Source organism: Muntiacus reevesi, chromosome X (genome assembly GCF_963930625.1).
Source record: "Muntiacus reevesi chromosome X, mMunRee1.1, whole genome shotgun sequence".
Classification (NCBI taxonomy): Eukaryota; Metazoa; Chordata; class Mammalia; order Artiodactyla; family Cervidae; genus Muntiacus; species Muntiacus reevesi.
The window spans coordinates 30,377,437-30,396,564 of record NC_089271.1 but is presented as its reverse complement, the minus strand read 5'-3'; the positions used below and the strand labels follow the sequence as shown (position 1 = coordinate 30,396,564).

The window sequence follows — 19,128 nt, the reverse complement described above, 5'->3', positions numbered from 1 at the left end:
AAACTGACTTAAATGTCACTTATAAATTGGTATTTTTGTTCAGGTTGTTAACTATCTGAAATAATGCTTAAATTTACCAGAAACAATGGCTACATGTATCTGATACTATAATCCCTTAGGTTCACTTTTCTGCAGAAGTAGAGTGAAAATAAGATAAACATTTTTATCCAGTTTAAAGATTTTATGTAGTCAAACTCAGAAGCAGACAGAGAGGTGATTGCGAGGGCCTGGGGAGAGGGGAAAATGTGGAGTTCTTCATCAAGTAGAAGCTTTCAGGTATGCAAAATGAGTAAGTTTGAGAAATCTACTGTGCACCCTAATGACTATATAGGTAACACTCCTGAATCATGTGCTTAAAACTTTGTGAAGGGGTATCTCTTGTTACATGTTTCTATCACAATAAAAATATAAAATGACTATGAGCTTTCCTTGATAGCTCATGTGTCCTATTTTCATAACTTCTCTAATACCAAGTATCATGAATGAATATTAAGTGAATCCTTTGTCTTTCTGGGGGTTTGGGCTCTGTTGCCACTTCTGGCAAATTTCCTTCTTCCAAAAATCCCTATAAATTTGTCTTAGATTCTTAGAAGCAGGATCTCTGCTACTTCAGTGAACCACATTTGGATCTTGCCTTCTTCCATGATCTTCATTTCAGATTAATTGGACAATGATTGTCCCTAAATCAGTGTTTAGTAGTTACAATATTTGTAATGTGCTCAAGACTCAATAAATTAGGTGGCTCTTAAAAATGAGAAAGGTCATTATGGTAACAGAATGTATCCAGCAATGTTCTTATCAGGAGTAAAACCAACATAGGAGGCATACAGATAGGTAGAAATAATGTGGAAACAAACAACATGATATGACAAAACTAAAATACTGATCAATTTGTGAGTATGACAGTGTTGTTGTACTTGCTCTGTGCCCATTCAGTAACCATTTGTTGAAGAAGCAGGAAGCACCGTTGGATCACTTAAAACTTTTTGAGTCTGTTGGTCCTCTCACCTAGCCAACACAGGCCAGAGGAAAAGCCCCAACCAGCCATTCAAATAATGGAACTTCCAAATGGGTGGGCATCAGTATCTCCTTTAGAGAAGAAATCACCTGAATTAAGAAGGCAGGGCTAATAGGACCTCCTTTTAAGGAAAATCCACCTAGTAACTCACAGATGACTCTCAATTTTGGAGCTGGAACTTAAGAGTGAACCCAGAAAAGGATCTCTCAGTTTTTCCCAATTGACAGTGTTATTTTTTTTTCTCTCCTAATTCACAAAACGAGCATTTCACCCTCACACCATCTGCATCTAAATCCAACTGGCCTCCATATAACACACTTGGTTTTTCTACCTGGGTGTTCTGTTATTTATTCAACTGTATTTATTGAGTATCTATTAGGTGCGAAGCTGTGTCTCTAATCTTAATATCAAGAACGATGCCTCAGGGAGACTGTCTCAAAGTGCCACCACGTAACAGGCCTGGGGCCAATGAATGATCTATACATGTTGATTATGGAATATTAGAAATAGATGTTAGAACTTAGGTAAGATACTTAGCAAACCTCTACATGTTACAAATGAGGATGGGAAGGCTCAGGGAGATTTTATGACCTGTTTGAGATCATGCAACCAAGTTTGGGCCCAGCCCAGACTTCTGCTTATGTTCTGCTACCCAGGATGGTGCATTTGGCACCACTTTAGTCTGCCTCTCAGGATGGTTCTGTAAAGTTTTGCTAACAAATGTGGAAATAACATATAGCCGTTCCTTCAGATCACCAGTCCAAATGACAGCAATACAGATGACACTTCAGTGGGAATATAGATAAAATTCAGCTCTGGGGAAACTGTACAACGCACCTGGTTGCAAGAGATTTGTTTTGAAATGCAAGAGCTTTTACTTACATTCTTAGTAATAGGCCCCCTGGCTCGATAGGTGACAGCAACATAGCTTTTCTCTCTGTAATGTCTGTACTTGTGCCCACATTCTCGTCCTGTATCTCTCTTCTCTGATTTCTATCAGTCAAATCAGTATCTCACCCTTCACCGCCCCCACATGTAAGCTACTCCTATTTATTATTATTAAGTTGTTTGCTCATATTCACCCTAATTTTTTCCCCACAGATAGGACAGAAGGGAAAAAAATGATCAATGACTTGGTTCTTTTCTCTTACTTCCAGGATTTTTATTTATGATTTGCTTCACAGTCATTAGGATTTTCCACCTTTGTGGCTTCCAAATATTCTGTAATTCAAGGAACTTTTATTTTTTTGTTCTGACTTTCAGCCTGGCTTAAGATCAATAACCAACAACTTGGTTCTTCTCTATTACTTTCCGGTTTTTTTATCTTTTTCATTTGCCTCACTGTAATTAAGATTTCCACTTCTGTGTCTTCCACACTTTTTGTAATTTAGGAAACCGGTTTTCTTGTTATTAGTCACTTTCAGACTGACTTAAGAATTTAAAAATTTGGATCCTAAGTGACTAATGAACAGATGGCCTTAGGTAAAAGCCTAACTTATCTGTACTTTGCTTCACAATGGTAAAACATTAATTTAATAAAAATATGCTTTTATACAAACATACTTACTCAACCAAACTGTTGACTCCTTAAGGACAAAGATCAGGTCCCTATTTCTGCCCTACCTTATATGTAATAGATTCAAAATAAATATTTGTGAATGAATCAATCAGCGAGTAGTCAAGTCACCCAGGTGGTTAGTATTTATGAGGTATAAATACTATCCATCAGATGATTTAACCTTTGCAATAAAATGGATGTACCTTGGGATTTGCTGCTACTGTAATTTTGTAGCACAATTCCTGTAAGTTTATTTTCTGAACTTCAAGAAGCTGAAAGAAAAATATCAATTTATTAGGCCTTTTTCTCATTTGTGAGACAGAAGATTATTTTCTTTTCACAAAGTTACTCGAAGTGTTTTGTAGTTGCTTCTAATTCTTCCACATCACTATTTCAGACCCTTGGGCCTGGCTCTCTCAAAAAGAGAAAAAAGGATGTATGGGGGAAATGGTGGGTTTTAAAGAAAATAGTTTCATCTGTTCAAAAGATTCAGGAGGTAAATACCATATCAGTTGAATATTGACATCTAAATAATATAAAGATACATTTTGTGTGTGTAAGAGAGAAGCACTTTATGTCTGCTAGCCTTTTCATATCAGCAAATGAATGAACCAATTTACCTGATTTAAAATATTAACAATAATCCATAAGACAAAATCAGTATTGTATATAAGTATGTATTTTCCCCAGTGTCATTCAAATCTACTTTATTTTTTTGTGAAACAAGACGCTATTGAAGAGTTAAGGCTCTTGGTATTGAATGTTGTTGTTGCTTTAAAATGGCTCCATTTTCTTTACTTTTCAAATGAAGTTAACTGTTAAAACATGCAGTCTGGGGTAAATTGATCAGATATTGAAAAATCTATTTTTCATCATTTTAATGCAACATCTTCATGAGGATTTTTGTTGTTGTTATTGTTGTTGTTGTTGTCTTGTTATTATTTTTGTACCTAAGCTTGTCTCTTTTAAACTCCATGCCATAAGAATCAATGATGCCCATTTCCTAGAACAGTGTCTGGTACATAGTAGGTGCTCAAAATGTGTTGCATGAATAAATGGAAGAGCACCATTCGTATAACCATGTTTAACATGACATTGTTCTTTATAGTTTTTTTTCCTCTCCCTTTTTTTCTGGAGTTTTTACAGTTTTATGTGAGTATTGAGTCTAAATCTTCTTAAATTCTCAAGTTTCAGTCACTTAACTGTTCTATCTTCCATCTACTTTCTTTTCTTAATTTCTGCACCAATGTGAAAATAATGGTGCTTATGTGTTTGTAATGACAGAACTTCTTTTGTCGTTTCTTTGGATTTATTTTAATCCTTAGTGACTCATATTTAGAAATAAACTGTGCAGCTGTGGTGGAGCTAAGCTGTTGGCAACAACTCGAGGGGCAAACAAGTGGTCTCTCACAATGGATGGGTGGTCCTCAGCCTTGAATTATTTGCTGTTCAGTTTTTTAATTTTATTCTTGGAGTATAATTGCTTTACAATGCAGTGTTAGTTTCTGCTGTATGATGAAGTGAATCAGTTATATGTATACACATATCCCTTTCCTCTTGAGCTTCCCTCCCACCCTACCCTCCAATCCCACTCTTCTAGGTCATCACAGGGCTGCTCAGTTTTTAACAATGGAATCGCATCATGTCTTGAGCTTTTTCAGTTTAGTGGAACCATTAAAATCTGTTTCCTTATTTGACAGACCCTGCTCCAACAATTATCTCCACTTCACCCTGAAGTCTTTAATATATCCCTCTCTACTGTGGTGACCAACTGTCTTGATTTGCCTGATGCTATCCTGGTTTCAGCATCAAAGGTTCCTGGTCCTTAGTACCTGGCAAACCAGGATGGTTGATTATCCAACTTTCTGTCTGTGTTCAAACCATCCCTATCCTAAAAAGAATGTATCTCTCTCTACCTTGTGATCATCTCTGTCCTGTCATCTTCTCCCTCTCAGAAAAATAAGATACTAGGCAAATAGTTGTCATTTGAAATACCTTCTCTTTCTTCTCTTACTTGCTCCTCAGCTGAATTATTTCCAAAGCTACTGCCTCCACTGAAATTGTTCTCACCAAGTATCATGAACAGTTTTCAGTTCTGATCTCGCTTTACTTCTTTGTCATGATTGGACACTCTTGGTTACTTTATTCCTCTCAAACTCTTCACTCTGTCTTGAACAGCTTTACGGTCCTTATTTCCCCCAATCTTTATGCCTATCCAATCCTTTTCAGCTTTTCATAGGATCAAGTTTCTCTGTCTGCTCATTAAATTTTTATGTATGTTCTCCAGAATTTTCTTTTCAGTTCACTCCACTGAGCAATCTCATCTACTAACGTAATTTTAATCCTTGCCTATAAGCATAATCGTAGACCCTTAGTGTATATTAGCTTAGTGAGAGAATGACTCCTATATCTCATTTCTTCTCCCTAAATGTGACATTTGAAACCTGTTTCCTGCTGAAATGAATGCTATATCTCCAAGCTGAGGGTATCACATCCCCTTACTCTGTTGCCCAATAGACCCCCCTCATAGGAGTGTTGGAGTTTTCATATTCATCTTTGTTAATTTTTATCCTGAGTGTGCACATAAGGTGTTCTAGACCGGAGGCCGATTTCCTTTAATTAACTTCCAGTAAATGTCACCACTACCTTCTACCCTTTGTTCAAGCCTTACCCTTAAGGAGACGTGGTGAGATCTGATGAAAATTTTCCTGTGTGAGTGACTGGTAGGTATTCCATAGGCAAGAAACCAGGAAAAGATGATTTTTCTCTGCTTATAAAGGAGGAGGAGGTAGTCGTCCCATCCTCCCTCTGATATGGTCTCTTCTCTGGGAGCCAGGTAGCCCCATGCATCTCAGATTCTACAACCTAGAAATGTCTCCAAAGTCTGGACTTTATATTTTTGAAATGTAAATGCCCGCAGAGATAGCCATTCTAGTCTTTCTGACACCTTGCAGCTTAACCTAGAGAACTACTCTGGCCTATAACCAGTTGGCCCTCTTGGATCAGTAAAATTAATCAGACAAATGATTACAGATCTAATTCTCATGGTATGGGAAAGTGTTCAAGTGGCTAGAACTTTTTATAGGTGTACTGAGAAATCCAGGAGAGTTTATTTCCTCATGTTTAGTTTAATTTCACCCAGCATTCCCTCCTCTACCCAACCTAGAAACTAGGAGTTCACCCTTGCTCTCTCTTCTTCTTCAGCATCTATTTGGTCAACAAATTCCCACATCTCTACTCTCTTAAACATTTCCCTACTCTGTTTTTTTTTCTTCCTGATACCGTTGCCCTGGATCAGATCCTCATAACCTTTCAGTGAATTCTTTCAATTGCCTCCTGTTTTCTCTGACTCCATTTCTGTCCTTCTCAAATATGTACTCTGCACTAATGTCAGAGAAATTGATTTGAAACGCACACGTGCCCATGCCACTTCCTGCTTAAATCCCTTCAAAGGCTCCTGATTACCTACAAGACAACACCTAGACTTTGTATATGGTCAGAGGTTAAGGTTCAAACCCTGACTTAAAGATCTACTTAGTTTGAGATGAGAATAGTACCCTGGTTCATCTGTGGACATGTCTTCTTCTTGTACTTTATCTTCTACAAATACTCACCTACTTAAGAGAACTGCAGTTGGCACATTGAATTACCCTCTGTCTTCATACATGCATTTTTGTCTTCTTTCTTCTTCCTCCAACCTACTTTTCCCTTGCTGACTCATGTTCCTGCTTTAGAATTCTTCGTGATTACTATCTTCTCCAGGAGGCCTTTCCCAATTTCCTTTCCCATATTGTGCAAGCCTATATCACTTTCCACATTGTGTTGAAATTATTTATGTGATCAAATCTTCCACTATTTACTATAAGTTCCCACCTAGGAAGGGCTGTTTTGCGTTCAACTCTGCATTTCTAGTCTCTAGTATAACCACTGACACATAGCAGTTCAATAAAGGGAGATATTATTATTTTTATCATTGGTAATGTCAGTATCACCTTCCTATTGTCAAGTCCAAGTGGAGAGACAAAGTAAAGTAATAATTTTCTTGAATCTGGAAAAATTAGATGTTTGATAAAAATGCAGGAATACAAGAACTATATACACATATGCACACAAATACATGTCTATGTACACACACACAAACAGATTACAAATGAAATATTAGAGGGAAAATTTACTTGTAAGCAGAACAAATAACCCACCCATTCTGTATGATTTCAAGGGTGTAAGAATATCCAACTCTACAAAAGTTGCATCCCTATCTACAGGCTGAATCCTACTATTCCACTTATAAAATTTCATTACATTGGCTCAAAAACCTTGCCTCTCTCTCTGTTAAATTGTAAATAACATTGATAGATGGATCCTTTTGCAAAGTGTCAGACTCAGGATTTCTTTAAACGGAGAACACCATTAGGCTTTTCTTTATAAATGTGTCACACAGTGTACTTATAGAGTACTCTTATAACATGATACACTTGAAATTTAAAGGAGATACTGCTAAGTTTTCTCTCAGAAACAAAATAAAGTTTAAATTCAATAGGCAACCTTTATAAAAATAAGGTAGAATTGAAACAAGATACAAATAATTAAGTCCTAGATCAGGATGACTATTATTGCTGTTGTTTTGACACTGATCTTTCAGCATTTATGTGATATTTAATATTTTCATTAACAACTTCCCTTCTGAGATTGCAGAATATGGGTCAATAGCTATCTTCAATGGTTTCAGGGTATCTGAATTTATCCTAGCCTCATAGGATGTCTCACAACCCTTAGCACTTGATTAGGTATGAATTTTAGTGTTTTCGTTGTTTCTAGTGTATTCGTTATCTCCCTTCTTTTGGTTCATAAACTTCTTGAAGGCAGAAAATGTGCGTTTTTATTGTCTTTTAATCCCCTGTATCAAAGAAGATTGGACTTCCCTGGTGGCTTAGATGGCAAAGCGTCTGCCTACAATGCGGGAGACTTGGGTTCGATCCCTGGGTTGGGAAGATCCCCTGGAGAAGGAAATGGCAACCCACTCCAGTATTCTTGCCTGGAGAATCCCATGGACGGAGGAGCCTGGTGGGCTACAGTCCATGGGGTCACAAAGAGTTGGACACGAGTGAGCGACTTCACTTTCTTTCACTTTCATCAAAGAAGATTAGGTTAGAGACTTAATTTGATAACTGATTTAGATGACCTCAAGACGTCTGTTCTAGGCTCACTCTTTTAGAGAAACTGGTTCCCACAAATCTACCTCCAGTGTACCTCAAAACATTTCTCCCATGTTCAAAGAAGTCACAACAGAAAATGTAATGGGTGCTTTTCAAAAGTGTTGAGGTTTCACTTAGTCTACTATTAATACATCTTTATGTTCATTGTCAGACATTTTGACAGAATTAGCTGATGTTTATGAATTAGGGTTGGTCGTATACTTCCGTACAACCTAAGTTTTTCCAAGTGGCCTTTTAGGTTTCCCATTATAATCTGGATATCTATTCTTTTGGGTATGCCTAAGTTTCATTAGCCCTGCTAGAGTTTTGCAATATATGTCCTAGAACTTTAGCTCCAGATTTCAAGCTTGGCAGTCAAGTTACTTAAATAAATCACTCATATCTTAAAGGATGTTAACATATCTTGAAAGCTCTGCTATGCTCTCCATAATACAAACACGGTGTTTTCCTGCTTAACAGAAAGATCCGTTGAGCCTTTGTTATCATTTTATGGCTATCAGTTTATAAATAAAGGAGATAGAAATTGACCTGGGAATTTCATAACCAAGTTCTGAGCACCCAGGATTAATTTGGAGAAGAATGCCACAAGCCAAATCAGCATTTCTTTTCATCTCATTTCACAGGCCTTCAAGAGGGAATTGAAAACAAAAGAACCTGTAATCATGAGTACTCTTGAGACTGTACGAATATTTCTGACAGAGCAGCCTTTGGAAGGACTAGAGAAACTCTACCAGGAGCCCAGAGGTAATTGAATGTGGAACTGTAATAACATATTGATAGAAGGATCAGTGGTGACAGAGCAACCCATCCATTCTGGCTGCCAAGGTCTGGATAGGTCTCATATTTTCTGGGTTAAATAGAATCGATTGAAATTAAACCTTGATGTTGAAAAAGAAAAGGGACTCGTAAAGCACTGTGCATAAATCTGTTTGCACATTCATAAATAAACATTAAAAGAGATTAGCGATCACTTATTGAAACATTTAGTAAACAACAAACAAAAGAGATTATCTGTGAGGAAGTTTATTGTCACAAAGACTATAAGCTAATTTTCAATTTAAGAGCCTTCTTTCCTGCAGTAAATTCGAGCTTGTGGTGTGCATCCTAACATCTTGCTACTCAGTAGCTTAAATGAATCTTGGATTATCTGATTGATATAAAGTAGAACAGATTCACTCAGGATGACATGACTTCAGATGTGCTAAACTCCAAAGTAGAAAAAAGCCATTAATCAGAAGGTTGCCCTCTTGTGAAACTGTTCTCTTTCTTTTTGCCAGTATGACCTTTTCAGCAAGGTTATTTTTTTTAAAAATCACAAAAATGAATGTGGCCTAAAACCTTGTTATATTACCACTTTAGAGCTGCCGCCTGAGGAGAAAGCCCAGAATGTCACACGGCTCCTACGAAAGCAGGCTGAGGAGGTCAACACAGAGTGGGAAAAATTGAACCTGCACTCGGCTGACTGGCAGAGAAAAATAGACGAGGCCCTCGAAAGACTCCAAGAACTGCAGGAGGCCACGGATGAGTTGGACCTCAAACTGCGCCAAGCTGAGGTGATCAAGGGATCATGGCAGCCCGTGGGCGATCTTCTCATTGACTCCCTCCAGGATCACCTCGAGAAAGTCAAGGTACGGTCTACTGTTTGGCCTCAGCACCCTTTGAGAGATTCAAAAGAGGTCCTGATCTGAACTCTGGTGCAATATTTTCTTCTTGCAAAGTTAAAAATGGGGCCCTTAAGTATTTGAATGCTTTCACAAATTCAAAGTCTTCTGATGCATGGTTGGGGCGGGGGGTGGCCCCTAGAATTCAAACGAACTTTTTGGCCAACCCAATATTTTCTCAACTAGAAGATAGTGATCTAATCATCTGTCTGTCTTCAGTAATAGACAATGAAATATTAAGTTATGGGGCAAAAAAAAATCGTTTTGATTTTGCTATGAGGAAATTCATTTAAGTGTACTAAAGTGGTCTGAATTACTCATGGGTGTCTAAGTGTGTGTGTGTGTGTGTATGTGTGTAGTTTTGGTTCTTAGTATCAGGGAAGGGAAAATATAATATTTTTTTACACATTGCATAATTTATTTCTATGACATTATGTGTAACGTGAAAATATAGGGAGAGAAACATGTGAGTAGTTGCCATGAATTTTGGATGGAGATCAGGGCTGATTACAAAGGAATACACAAGATAATATGTTTTATTATTATTTTCTCAAACATAAAAATGAGATGTGTTTAACTTTTTATGCTTACTGACCTCTTATCAGGAAAAATACAATATTTAGTCAGTAGCCAGGAGCCTAGGTTTTGGACTTTTTGCTAACTGAATTATTATGACTTGAGTGAGTTATGGTACTGTGAACTGAGACCATTAAGTCTGCCCTTTCATTAAAAGGCATTGTATAGAATACAATTTTTGCATTGTATTAGTCCCCTGCAGGGATTAGGAAATATCACTCTATATTTGGAATAGTGTCCATGAGACCAAAGTTACATTCCCATATGGCACAAAGATGATAAATACATTTACAAAGAAAGAATATACATATTTAGGAGTATCATTTTGAAAAGCAGCAACTTGAAACATATTTTGTCTGTTTATCTAGTGTCAAAAACAACACATCCCGCCAGGTTGAAATGCAAAAGAAGTGAAATCCTCACCTGATTTTGGCATATTTGGCAGCCCCCTCATTCTGGAAGGTCTCTTCTCCCTTGGCTTTCATGGCACTGTTTCCTCCACACCCTTCTTCTTCCTTTATTTTCCTCAATTCTGAAACTCTCCCCACCCTTCAGGTGTTAATATGCCCAAATTTCTAATCTGAGCTCAGTTCTCTTTTTATTCTATAAAAACCTTAGCTCATGTGCTAAGTCACTTCAGTCATGTCTGACTCTTTGCAACACTGTGGACTGTACCCACCAGGCTTCTCTGCCCATGGGACTCTCCAGACAAGAATACTGGAGTGGGTTGTCATTTCCTCCTCCAGGTCAGTTCTCTTCTTTTTGTATAAATGCTCCCAGTTTGAAATGGAGTAGATGGTGACAGATCTGAATTTCTAGTCTGAATCTCTTTTCTGTCTGCTAACCCGTATGCCATTAGAATCCAAATGCAACCATCCTGAAAGCAAATCCATTTGTTCTCCTATTGGCCCATTCCCCTATAAGTATCCCTTTTGACCTGGCTTTTCTTCTGTTTCCTATTTCAGTTAGTGGATCATAAGCCAACAAGTTGTTCAGGCTAGAAACTTAAGGTCTATCCTGGAATCCTTCTATGTTTTCATTGACTTCACTGATTGCTCATTTTGCCTCAGAATATCTCCTTTATGTTTTCTCTCCTCTTTTTACCCAGTGTCCCCTTCTAGTCCCGGCATCTGTTAATTCAGATTGCTACATCCTTCAACCCCATTCCCCATCAGTGTCCATGGCATATCACAGACACTACAGTTTAAATATTTGCTTAGTGAGTGAATGAATGCAGTTTCTTTACTGATATTTCTGTTCACCATTCTCTTCCAATTCTAATCCAAACACTCTCCAGGAGACTGCCTGCCTGATGAAGAAGTCCAGCAAATGTCGAAGGCAGGTGACCCTGTTTCTTCCTAGCCCTAGCATAGAGACCTGACTGTTGCTTCTATCCTCTCTGAGGCCATTCAGGACACTCTGACCATATTCCCCTTTTCCCATCTCTTTTCATAACTCTCTACCTTGCCAATGCTGTCCGCTCTGCCTGGTCAGTCCAACTTATCCGCGTGGTGAACTTTCACTTGGTGCAATTCCAATGGCTCCAAGCCTTAGAGCTTCCCCCATCCTTCACCCCCACCTCCCATCAAGCAGAAGAAACTGCTCTTAATTCAGTGCGTCTATAGATCACCACACATGCTTCAAATATTGCACTTAAACTTCACATACATTGTGGCCTTTTTGTTCTACCATAGAAAGTAAGGGTCCTCAGAAAAAGGATCCTGCTGTACATCTGTGAATTCACAGTCCCTAGTACACTGCCAGGAGCATATAAGAAATCTAGTGTAGCTTCTCTTATTCCTTCGCTCAACAGCTGTTTATGAGCTACTGTAAAATGTGCTATATGTGTAGTTATAAATGGAACAGGCTTGGTCTTTGTCCTTATGAAGCCTACAGTCTAATGTGGAATTAAAAAGCTCTTCATTAAAATAGTAGGTGAAGATCTCAAAGGAGATTAAAAATTTGACTTTATAACTCCCAAAATATCTTCCCCAACGTTCTATGACCCCAGGTCTAACTTTTAAAGCAATGGTTAACAATGCTGTGTACATAAAAATTAAAATAATGTTTTGAAATATATTACCTATTCAGCATTAAAAATACTCTTTTTATCCCAAAATATAAGAACTAAATTCTTAAAAATTTCCCCCAAATGGCAAATTAACTTAAAAGAATGTCCCAAAGGAAGTAAATTAGTTCATAAATCAAGTGGCTAACTATATAGGCTTTTGAGCAGACTTAAAGGATTCATTTTGAGTCATATGGGTCACATAGGAGCATTAGTAAGATAATGAATATAGATGGAGAATGGATACAGCATGACTTAGTAACAAAAACTAACTAAAAATAGAACAGCTCATATATCAACTGGCCCTGACCCAACTCTATTTGTGGTTTTCTTTTCAAGTCCCCTCTCTCATCTGTTCTTGATCTTAAGACTAACTTCATTTCCCATACCCTGATTGGTAAGCCTCCTCACTCCCATCCCAGTCATAACAAAACATGTATACACTGAATGCTTCTTTAAAAAGAGCTTGTATGTAACAACACTTCTCTCTCAGACACCGATACACTAAAGTTACAGTACCTGGTCATAATGTGTATTTACTGGTCATAACAGAGGGGATTATCTTGGTTTCTAAACCAGTAGTCCATAAATATTTTATGCCTATCTTAAAATTATAGATGATATTAATTTATGCATATTTATTTCCCTTCAGAAGTTCCTCTTCATTTCACAGTGGAGATAAACACCAGCTTTTTTCTGTTGCATCTCAACAATACCAGATTTGAGACTTTGGTGGTGGTAGTTTATCAGGAGTGAATTTTATTAACTAAAACTTAGTTTGAAAAGCAGCAGAAGAGTACTTAAGACCACTCTTCCTATTTTTCTACTCAGCAATTTGAGCCCTTAAATTTAAGCCCTTAGAGGCTCCTCGCTGTAGGGAATGCGCAGTGGATAGCTAGGCTGGTAGCCAGAACATTTTATGGATCCATCTCAGTTTGTTTTCATCACCCTTAGTGACTCTCTCATAATATCCGCCTCCATTCAGCTCTCATTTGTTAAAGAAGTTGTTATTCAAGTCACTATGGAATGTGTGTTTCTGTGGGATTTAGCATTACATCATTTCATTAGCAAATGTGACTTTAGAATTTGGAGAATGGATAAAACAACTAAGTCTTGGAACCCTATGGACATGGCATTATTACTAGTCATCATCTTTAGGACAGTGTATATACAATAAGAGAAAGGAACATAATGTTAATATTGACTATTTAGCTCACTAAGAGAATCTCAGCCTTCCAAATATAGCTGCCATAGAAATAACCACTAAAATAAAATTTAAATTTTAAATGCCTCTTTATTTTTAAAATTCATGACTCATACTGCTTATCAAATATTTTAAGGACAGAATCATGATTTCTCATTTTACTGGAAATAACACCAATGCTTATGTGACTATGCAAATATTCTTACTTTCCCTGTAGTCACGGGGAGTGAGACTAACTCCTTGAATTGCTAGGTGTGCTACATATACCTATAAGTGGAATATTTGCAGGTTTTAATAGAGTAGAACAACTTTTGAATCTAAAGTCTACTTATGACATCTTTGTTCTTAAGAATAATTCCTGTGTGAAAAACTTGGTGCAAGTTGTTGTTTTTCCACGTTGGCTCTTTGTTTTAACCTACCATGATTTCGTGACACTGACTGGTACGTCATTCTTGAGCCAGAAACGTTTCACTGCCCTTAGCTTGCCAATTGACTTGAAACAGTTTTTCACACACCATAGTTAGACTGCCCCAGGCTGCCATCTTGGAATATGCAGATTTCTCATACCCTTGTAGTTATGTATTTTATGTGATTTTTTTTTTTCAATCAGACTTTCAACTTATATTTCTTATTATGAACATTCACATATAGGGATTCTGTGAGACTTTCCTTGAAGTTCTTACAATGAAATATTTTAGTTGGACCTTTTTTGTAATTATGATTGAGAATAATGTAATTATGCACGTAGTAGAACAGAGATAACGATGAAGCCACCATGGCATCCTGACTTATTTTAATTTTCAACATTCCCATCTAAAAATTTAAGAAGAAAACTGGTAAGTGCTCTCTTCAGGCTACCTGTGGCATGGTTTATCTGAGAAATTTGTCAGAGAAATGCTATCTCAGAATTTGACACTGAGAAAACCAAGTATGTTTCCTCCTGATAGGTAATGTGAAATGTGATGTAACACATTAGACTTTCATCTTCACTTTAGAAGCAAGATTTCAGCCATGTTCATGTAACTCTCGCCTCCCTTATTGCTTTTTTCATTTTAACCCTGATATTTTATTATTCATTAATTTTGTTGTATTTGTCATTTATCTGAGCCAACTTTAAATCCTTTCTTATATATGAGATTTTTTAAATTTATTTGTTTATTTATTTTACTTTACAATATTGTATTGGTTTTGTCATACATTGACTTGAATCAGCCATGGGTGTACATGTGTTCCCCATCCCGATCCCCCCTCCCACCTCCCTCCCCATCCCATCCCTCTGGGTCATCCCAGTGCACCAGCCCTGAGCACATGTCTCATGCATTGAGCCTGGACTGGCGATTCGTTTCACATATGATAATTTACATGTTTCACTGCTATTCTCCCACATCATCCCGCCCTCGCCCTCTCCCACAGAGTCCAAATGACTGTTCAATACATCTGTGTCTCTTTTGCTGTCTCTCATACAGGGTTATCGTTACTATCTTTCTAAATTCCATATATATGCGTTAGTATACTGTATTGGTGTTTTAGAGAAAGTTTATAATCCTTTGTTACAGAGATAGGAGATGCATGGCCAGGCAGAACCAAACTGGTTCACAATATGTAAACTTCCCTCACAATAAAAGAATGATATTTCCATAACGAATAAGGTATACTACCCGTAGTAAGAAAAGTAAAGCTTACTAATATTTTGTTAATTGCTCTTAACAGTTGTCAATTGCTATGGACTGTAAGTAACAGAGCAATGAATTGCTCTGTGGAGGCCTTTGCTGTTGCTTTTATATGAGCACTACACATATTAATGTAAGCTGTTGGAGAAGCAAACACAGAAACGGTATAATCCTTTATAAATCTGGGTTAAATATGGAACTAATGCCTGTCATATGGAGTAATCAGGGTTTTATCTAGTTTTCAAAGCATGCAATTCTGATGTTTAAAAGCATATGATTTGGCCTTTACTATCTGGGAGCATAACTATGAGAAGGCATATTATAGGAAACTCTCACTTAAATACTTTCAGAAGTCGAGGTTTGTTTGTTTTTTTTTTCAGTATTTTTAAATAGAATGGTCATTGTTGGCCTTACTAGAGCTTAGAGACTAAAGGAGGAATTTAATCATCTTAAATTTCCTAACCACATTATTTGTTTAATGTAAAATTAAGTGCAAGTTAGTGTTGCCAGGAGAGCTTATTACTTAGTTCCCATGTATTCACTCTCATTTCCTGCTCTGTTTTTAAAATTAAAAGCAAATTACTGAGGACAGCAATGTCAAATCATGTTCCTTTCCCAAGGCATCGGATTTTAGGTATAGTGCTGTGTGTGTTTTTAAAGCCCCTACCGCGGTTTAGGCAAACAGAACCTTGGTTTACCATGCCATTCCCATCCTGCCTTTGAAATATCTGAAAAGGCAGCACAGAGTAATTGTTTCAGACATCTGCTTAGCATACTTTGAAGTGCATATAAGTTCTTCTGCAGTTTCATTTGAACCCCAGCTGTCTTCACCAAAGTCTATAATCAATCTGAATTAAGTTGCCCTACTTCCCCTAATAAGTCTCTTATTAAGTTCTGCATCAGCCTCTTAGGGAGACTTAAAAGCTAATTCATGTAGAATTGCCATTTTCTACTAATTCATTTGTCAGCTCTCCAAATTCCAAGGAAAACAATTGTGAAGACTATTAATTTGGCTCTTCATAAACAACTTATGTAAGTGTAGTATACATTGGAACCAGGCAAATGATTTAAAACAGTGGGTGGGAGGAAATAAGTTGATGACATTCAAGGCAGCTTTCTTTTTGACTGTTTCGAGATGCCCTCCGTATTCAAAGCACAAAGCCATTTATTTAATAAGAGAAACATCCTTCTGCTTTTTACTTTCATAAATAAGATAATTACTGAGTGAACTTTGCTTAAAGATAGGAAAAGGCTTTCAAACAGTTGGAAAAGGAACATGTTCTTTTTATTACAGAACTTATTTTAATTTGGGCTTCTTTGTATTCCTTTGATGGACTGTGATAAAAGCAGCAGCTAGAATTTGTTGCCATTGTGATTGCATTAAATAAGAGTTGTACAGCTCTTCTTCTGGTCATGGAATATTTAGGAGAACATGGCTAATCAAAATGTTCAGCTAATGAGTTCATCTGACATTATTCTCCTAAAGAAGTATTTAATTAGATAATAAAAATTCCTCCAAAGAGTATCATCCTTCCTACTATTTGAAAACAGCCATATCAAAAAACTGATCCTTTAATATGCCAGTCCTGTTTACTGAGGGTTTATTCCAGAAGCTTTGTTTGTGGCTGGAAGTAATTATAAACACTCTTCCTCAAGAGTCTTGGGAAATAAAAGACTGTTCAAAACAAAAACTTAAGTAACGTAGTATCAGCATTAGCGGATCTAAAGACTCAATCATTCATTCACTTATGGTATGGTTAAACCTATACCCAGAGAAATCTGATCTCATTACAGAGTGTGAATGTTTAATTTATTTTGTGAATAAAATGCCCTGGGAGTTATATTAATGGCATCTTAGTTTTCCTGAGAACATAATTATTTAGCACTAAGCTGAGGGAACAAGAATTTTTATTAGTTTGTGTGTATGTGTGCATGTAACACATCAACTTGAAACAGTTTTAGAATGAGTTACTTATTTAACTGAAATTCCATATTTCCTTCGAAGATGGACATACACAGTCAATATTGATTTTTAGTCTGCTTTGACATCTTCCAAACTCATAACAAGTTTAAAATTCGAAATCAAGCTACTCTCCTACCAGAAGCACAAGGAATGACTTAGAACAAATAACCCATGGAGTCAGCACCTACTATATTCCCATCATGCCTTGCAATTACAATTTTTAAAATTAAACAACTGATGTGATGCCAATATTATGCCCCCTTACCTTAACCAAGTTCAGTGATGGCATTGAGCTGGTTCTTAGTTAACCAGTTTTCTGGGTATTGTGGGAACACATGTGCCTGTGATACTAATGGAACTCTTAACGGGGACTAAGAAAAGTAAACTTTCTCATAATAAGATATATTCACACTAAAATTATATTTTTAGTTATAGTTAACAATTGCTATAGATTTTTCTATCAACCAAACTTGCCAAAAGCAGTGCTTCTCAAGCTTTTCTGCTTCAGTTCTCTGAATGGCTGAGGAGATAAAACCAGATATCTTCCCCTTCCACCTGCTTGCTTCCTTTTTCCATGAGCATAAAGTTTCTTTTATGTTTCTTATTTTTAAAATCTCATTTCAATTCTGTGGTCTTCTCCAAAACGGATTTGTTGTGTTTTAATGTAAAGATGTTTTTCTCCAACATACTATGTAAAATGACTCCTTCAGTATATTCACCTGTGGATTGTTGTGTAGTTGCTAAGTTGTGTCTGAATCTCTGCGACCCCATGGACTATAGCCCTCTAGGCTCCTCTGTCCTTGGGATTCTCCAGACAAGACTACTGGAGTAGGAAGCCATTTCCTTTTCCAGAGGATCTTCCCAACCCAGGGATCGAACTCAGGTCTCCTGCATTAGCAGGCAGATTCTTTACCACTCTACCACCAGGGAAGCTCATCACCTATGGGTATGAAAGCATAATTTGAGAAGAATGATAGGAAAAATTGCCCAGTTTGTGACAGCTTCATCTTTTTCCAACAGCTTCTTCCATTTATGTACACAATACACAAAGGGTAGATCCTTGCCATTTCAGATATATGGTTTGCATGTTCGTCTGATCTTTGTGAATCAAAAGGTCCATGACTTGTAGCTCTTTGTGATTTTGAACATATATTCTTTGAGTCTTTTGTACAGCGGTCACTTAACTAATAATTTAATTGGTGTTATAGGTCAGGTTCCCTGGAAGCAGACCCTAGGAACAGGGGTCTGGGTGCACAGGATTTGTAGATGGTCAGCTTTCAGGAGAAGCCTGTGTGGGAGTTAGAAAAGCATCACTAGGGAGACGAAAGAGCCAATTAAGCATATCATCTCAAGCAAAATCTAGCTTTGTGTCTTGATTCAAATGGAGAAAGCTCTGGAGTATGAACCACCCAGCAGAGTTGTCCTTTTGTACCCCAGCCAGTCATTGGCTGTGGCCAGCGTTATGCTAGTGAGCATTTATCAACAGCTAGCTCTGAGGTGGAGTGAACACTGATTTTTAGTGTTTTCCCATTGTTGGGGTATAAATACTCCTGCCATGACTGATTCAAGTTACCAGCGTGATCTCACCGAACACGGACTTGGGAAGAAATGCACACAATTGACTCTTGAACTCTGCTCCAGCCCACCACTGGCTGCGGCCCACCCCTAGAGACTTGAGTCACCTCCCAGGCTGGGAATGTGTGTTGTCTCCTGGGATAGGGGCTCCAATCAGCAGAGATGACCATTCTGAAGAAGAGAGGCAGCCATGAAACATTAGTAGCCAACAATCACAACAACTGGAGGATGGATGTCCAGGCCAGGAAAAGTGTCCCTCATAGACAGTAAGCGAACTTAGTAATCCATTCAGCCTCTGTCTTTCAACAGAGCCTTTTCAGTGCTAGTTTTTCTTGCACATGCAATAAGTCTTTAGGGGTGATGAAAATTGTGTTTATGAAAAAATTCACCCTCCCCCCTGCACAACCTACCGCCTGGGGATTGGATTGGCCAAAGTTTGTTCTTCCCACAGGCGCCCCTCCTCCCCCCCACCATTTAGAAGTTACCAAAAAACCTAAACTTTTTGATTAACCTAATAACCTAATATTTACTGAGGTTGGTAACAACAGACAAGAGTTCACAGAAAGGTCTGAGAAAGTGGTGATTATCAGTAAAGAAAATGGCTTTGTAAGCAACCTTG

The 19,128-nt window shown here is 37.5% G+C and overlaps 1 protein-coding gene across 2 annotated transcripts in view; it reads left to right on the top strand.

Annotated features, from left to right (window-relative positions):
* Positions 1-19,128, top strand: part of DMD (dystrophin) — a 2,163,935-nt gene that overhangs the window by 1,782,911 nt on the left and 361,896 nt on the right. For both annotated transcript variants that reach the window (XM_065915496.1, XM_065915495.1), the window contains 2 exons: positions 8,416-8,536; positions 9,152-9,420. In XM_065915496.1, the coding sequence (XP_065771568.1) occupies positions 8,416-8,536; positions 9,152-9,420 (390 nt within the window). The remainder of the gene's footprint in view (positions 1-8,415; positions 8,537-9,151; positions 9,421-19,128) is intronic.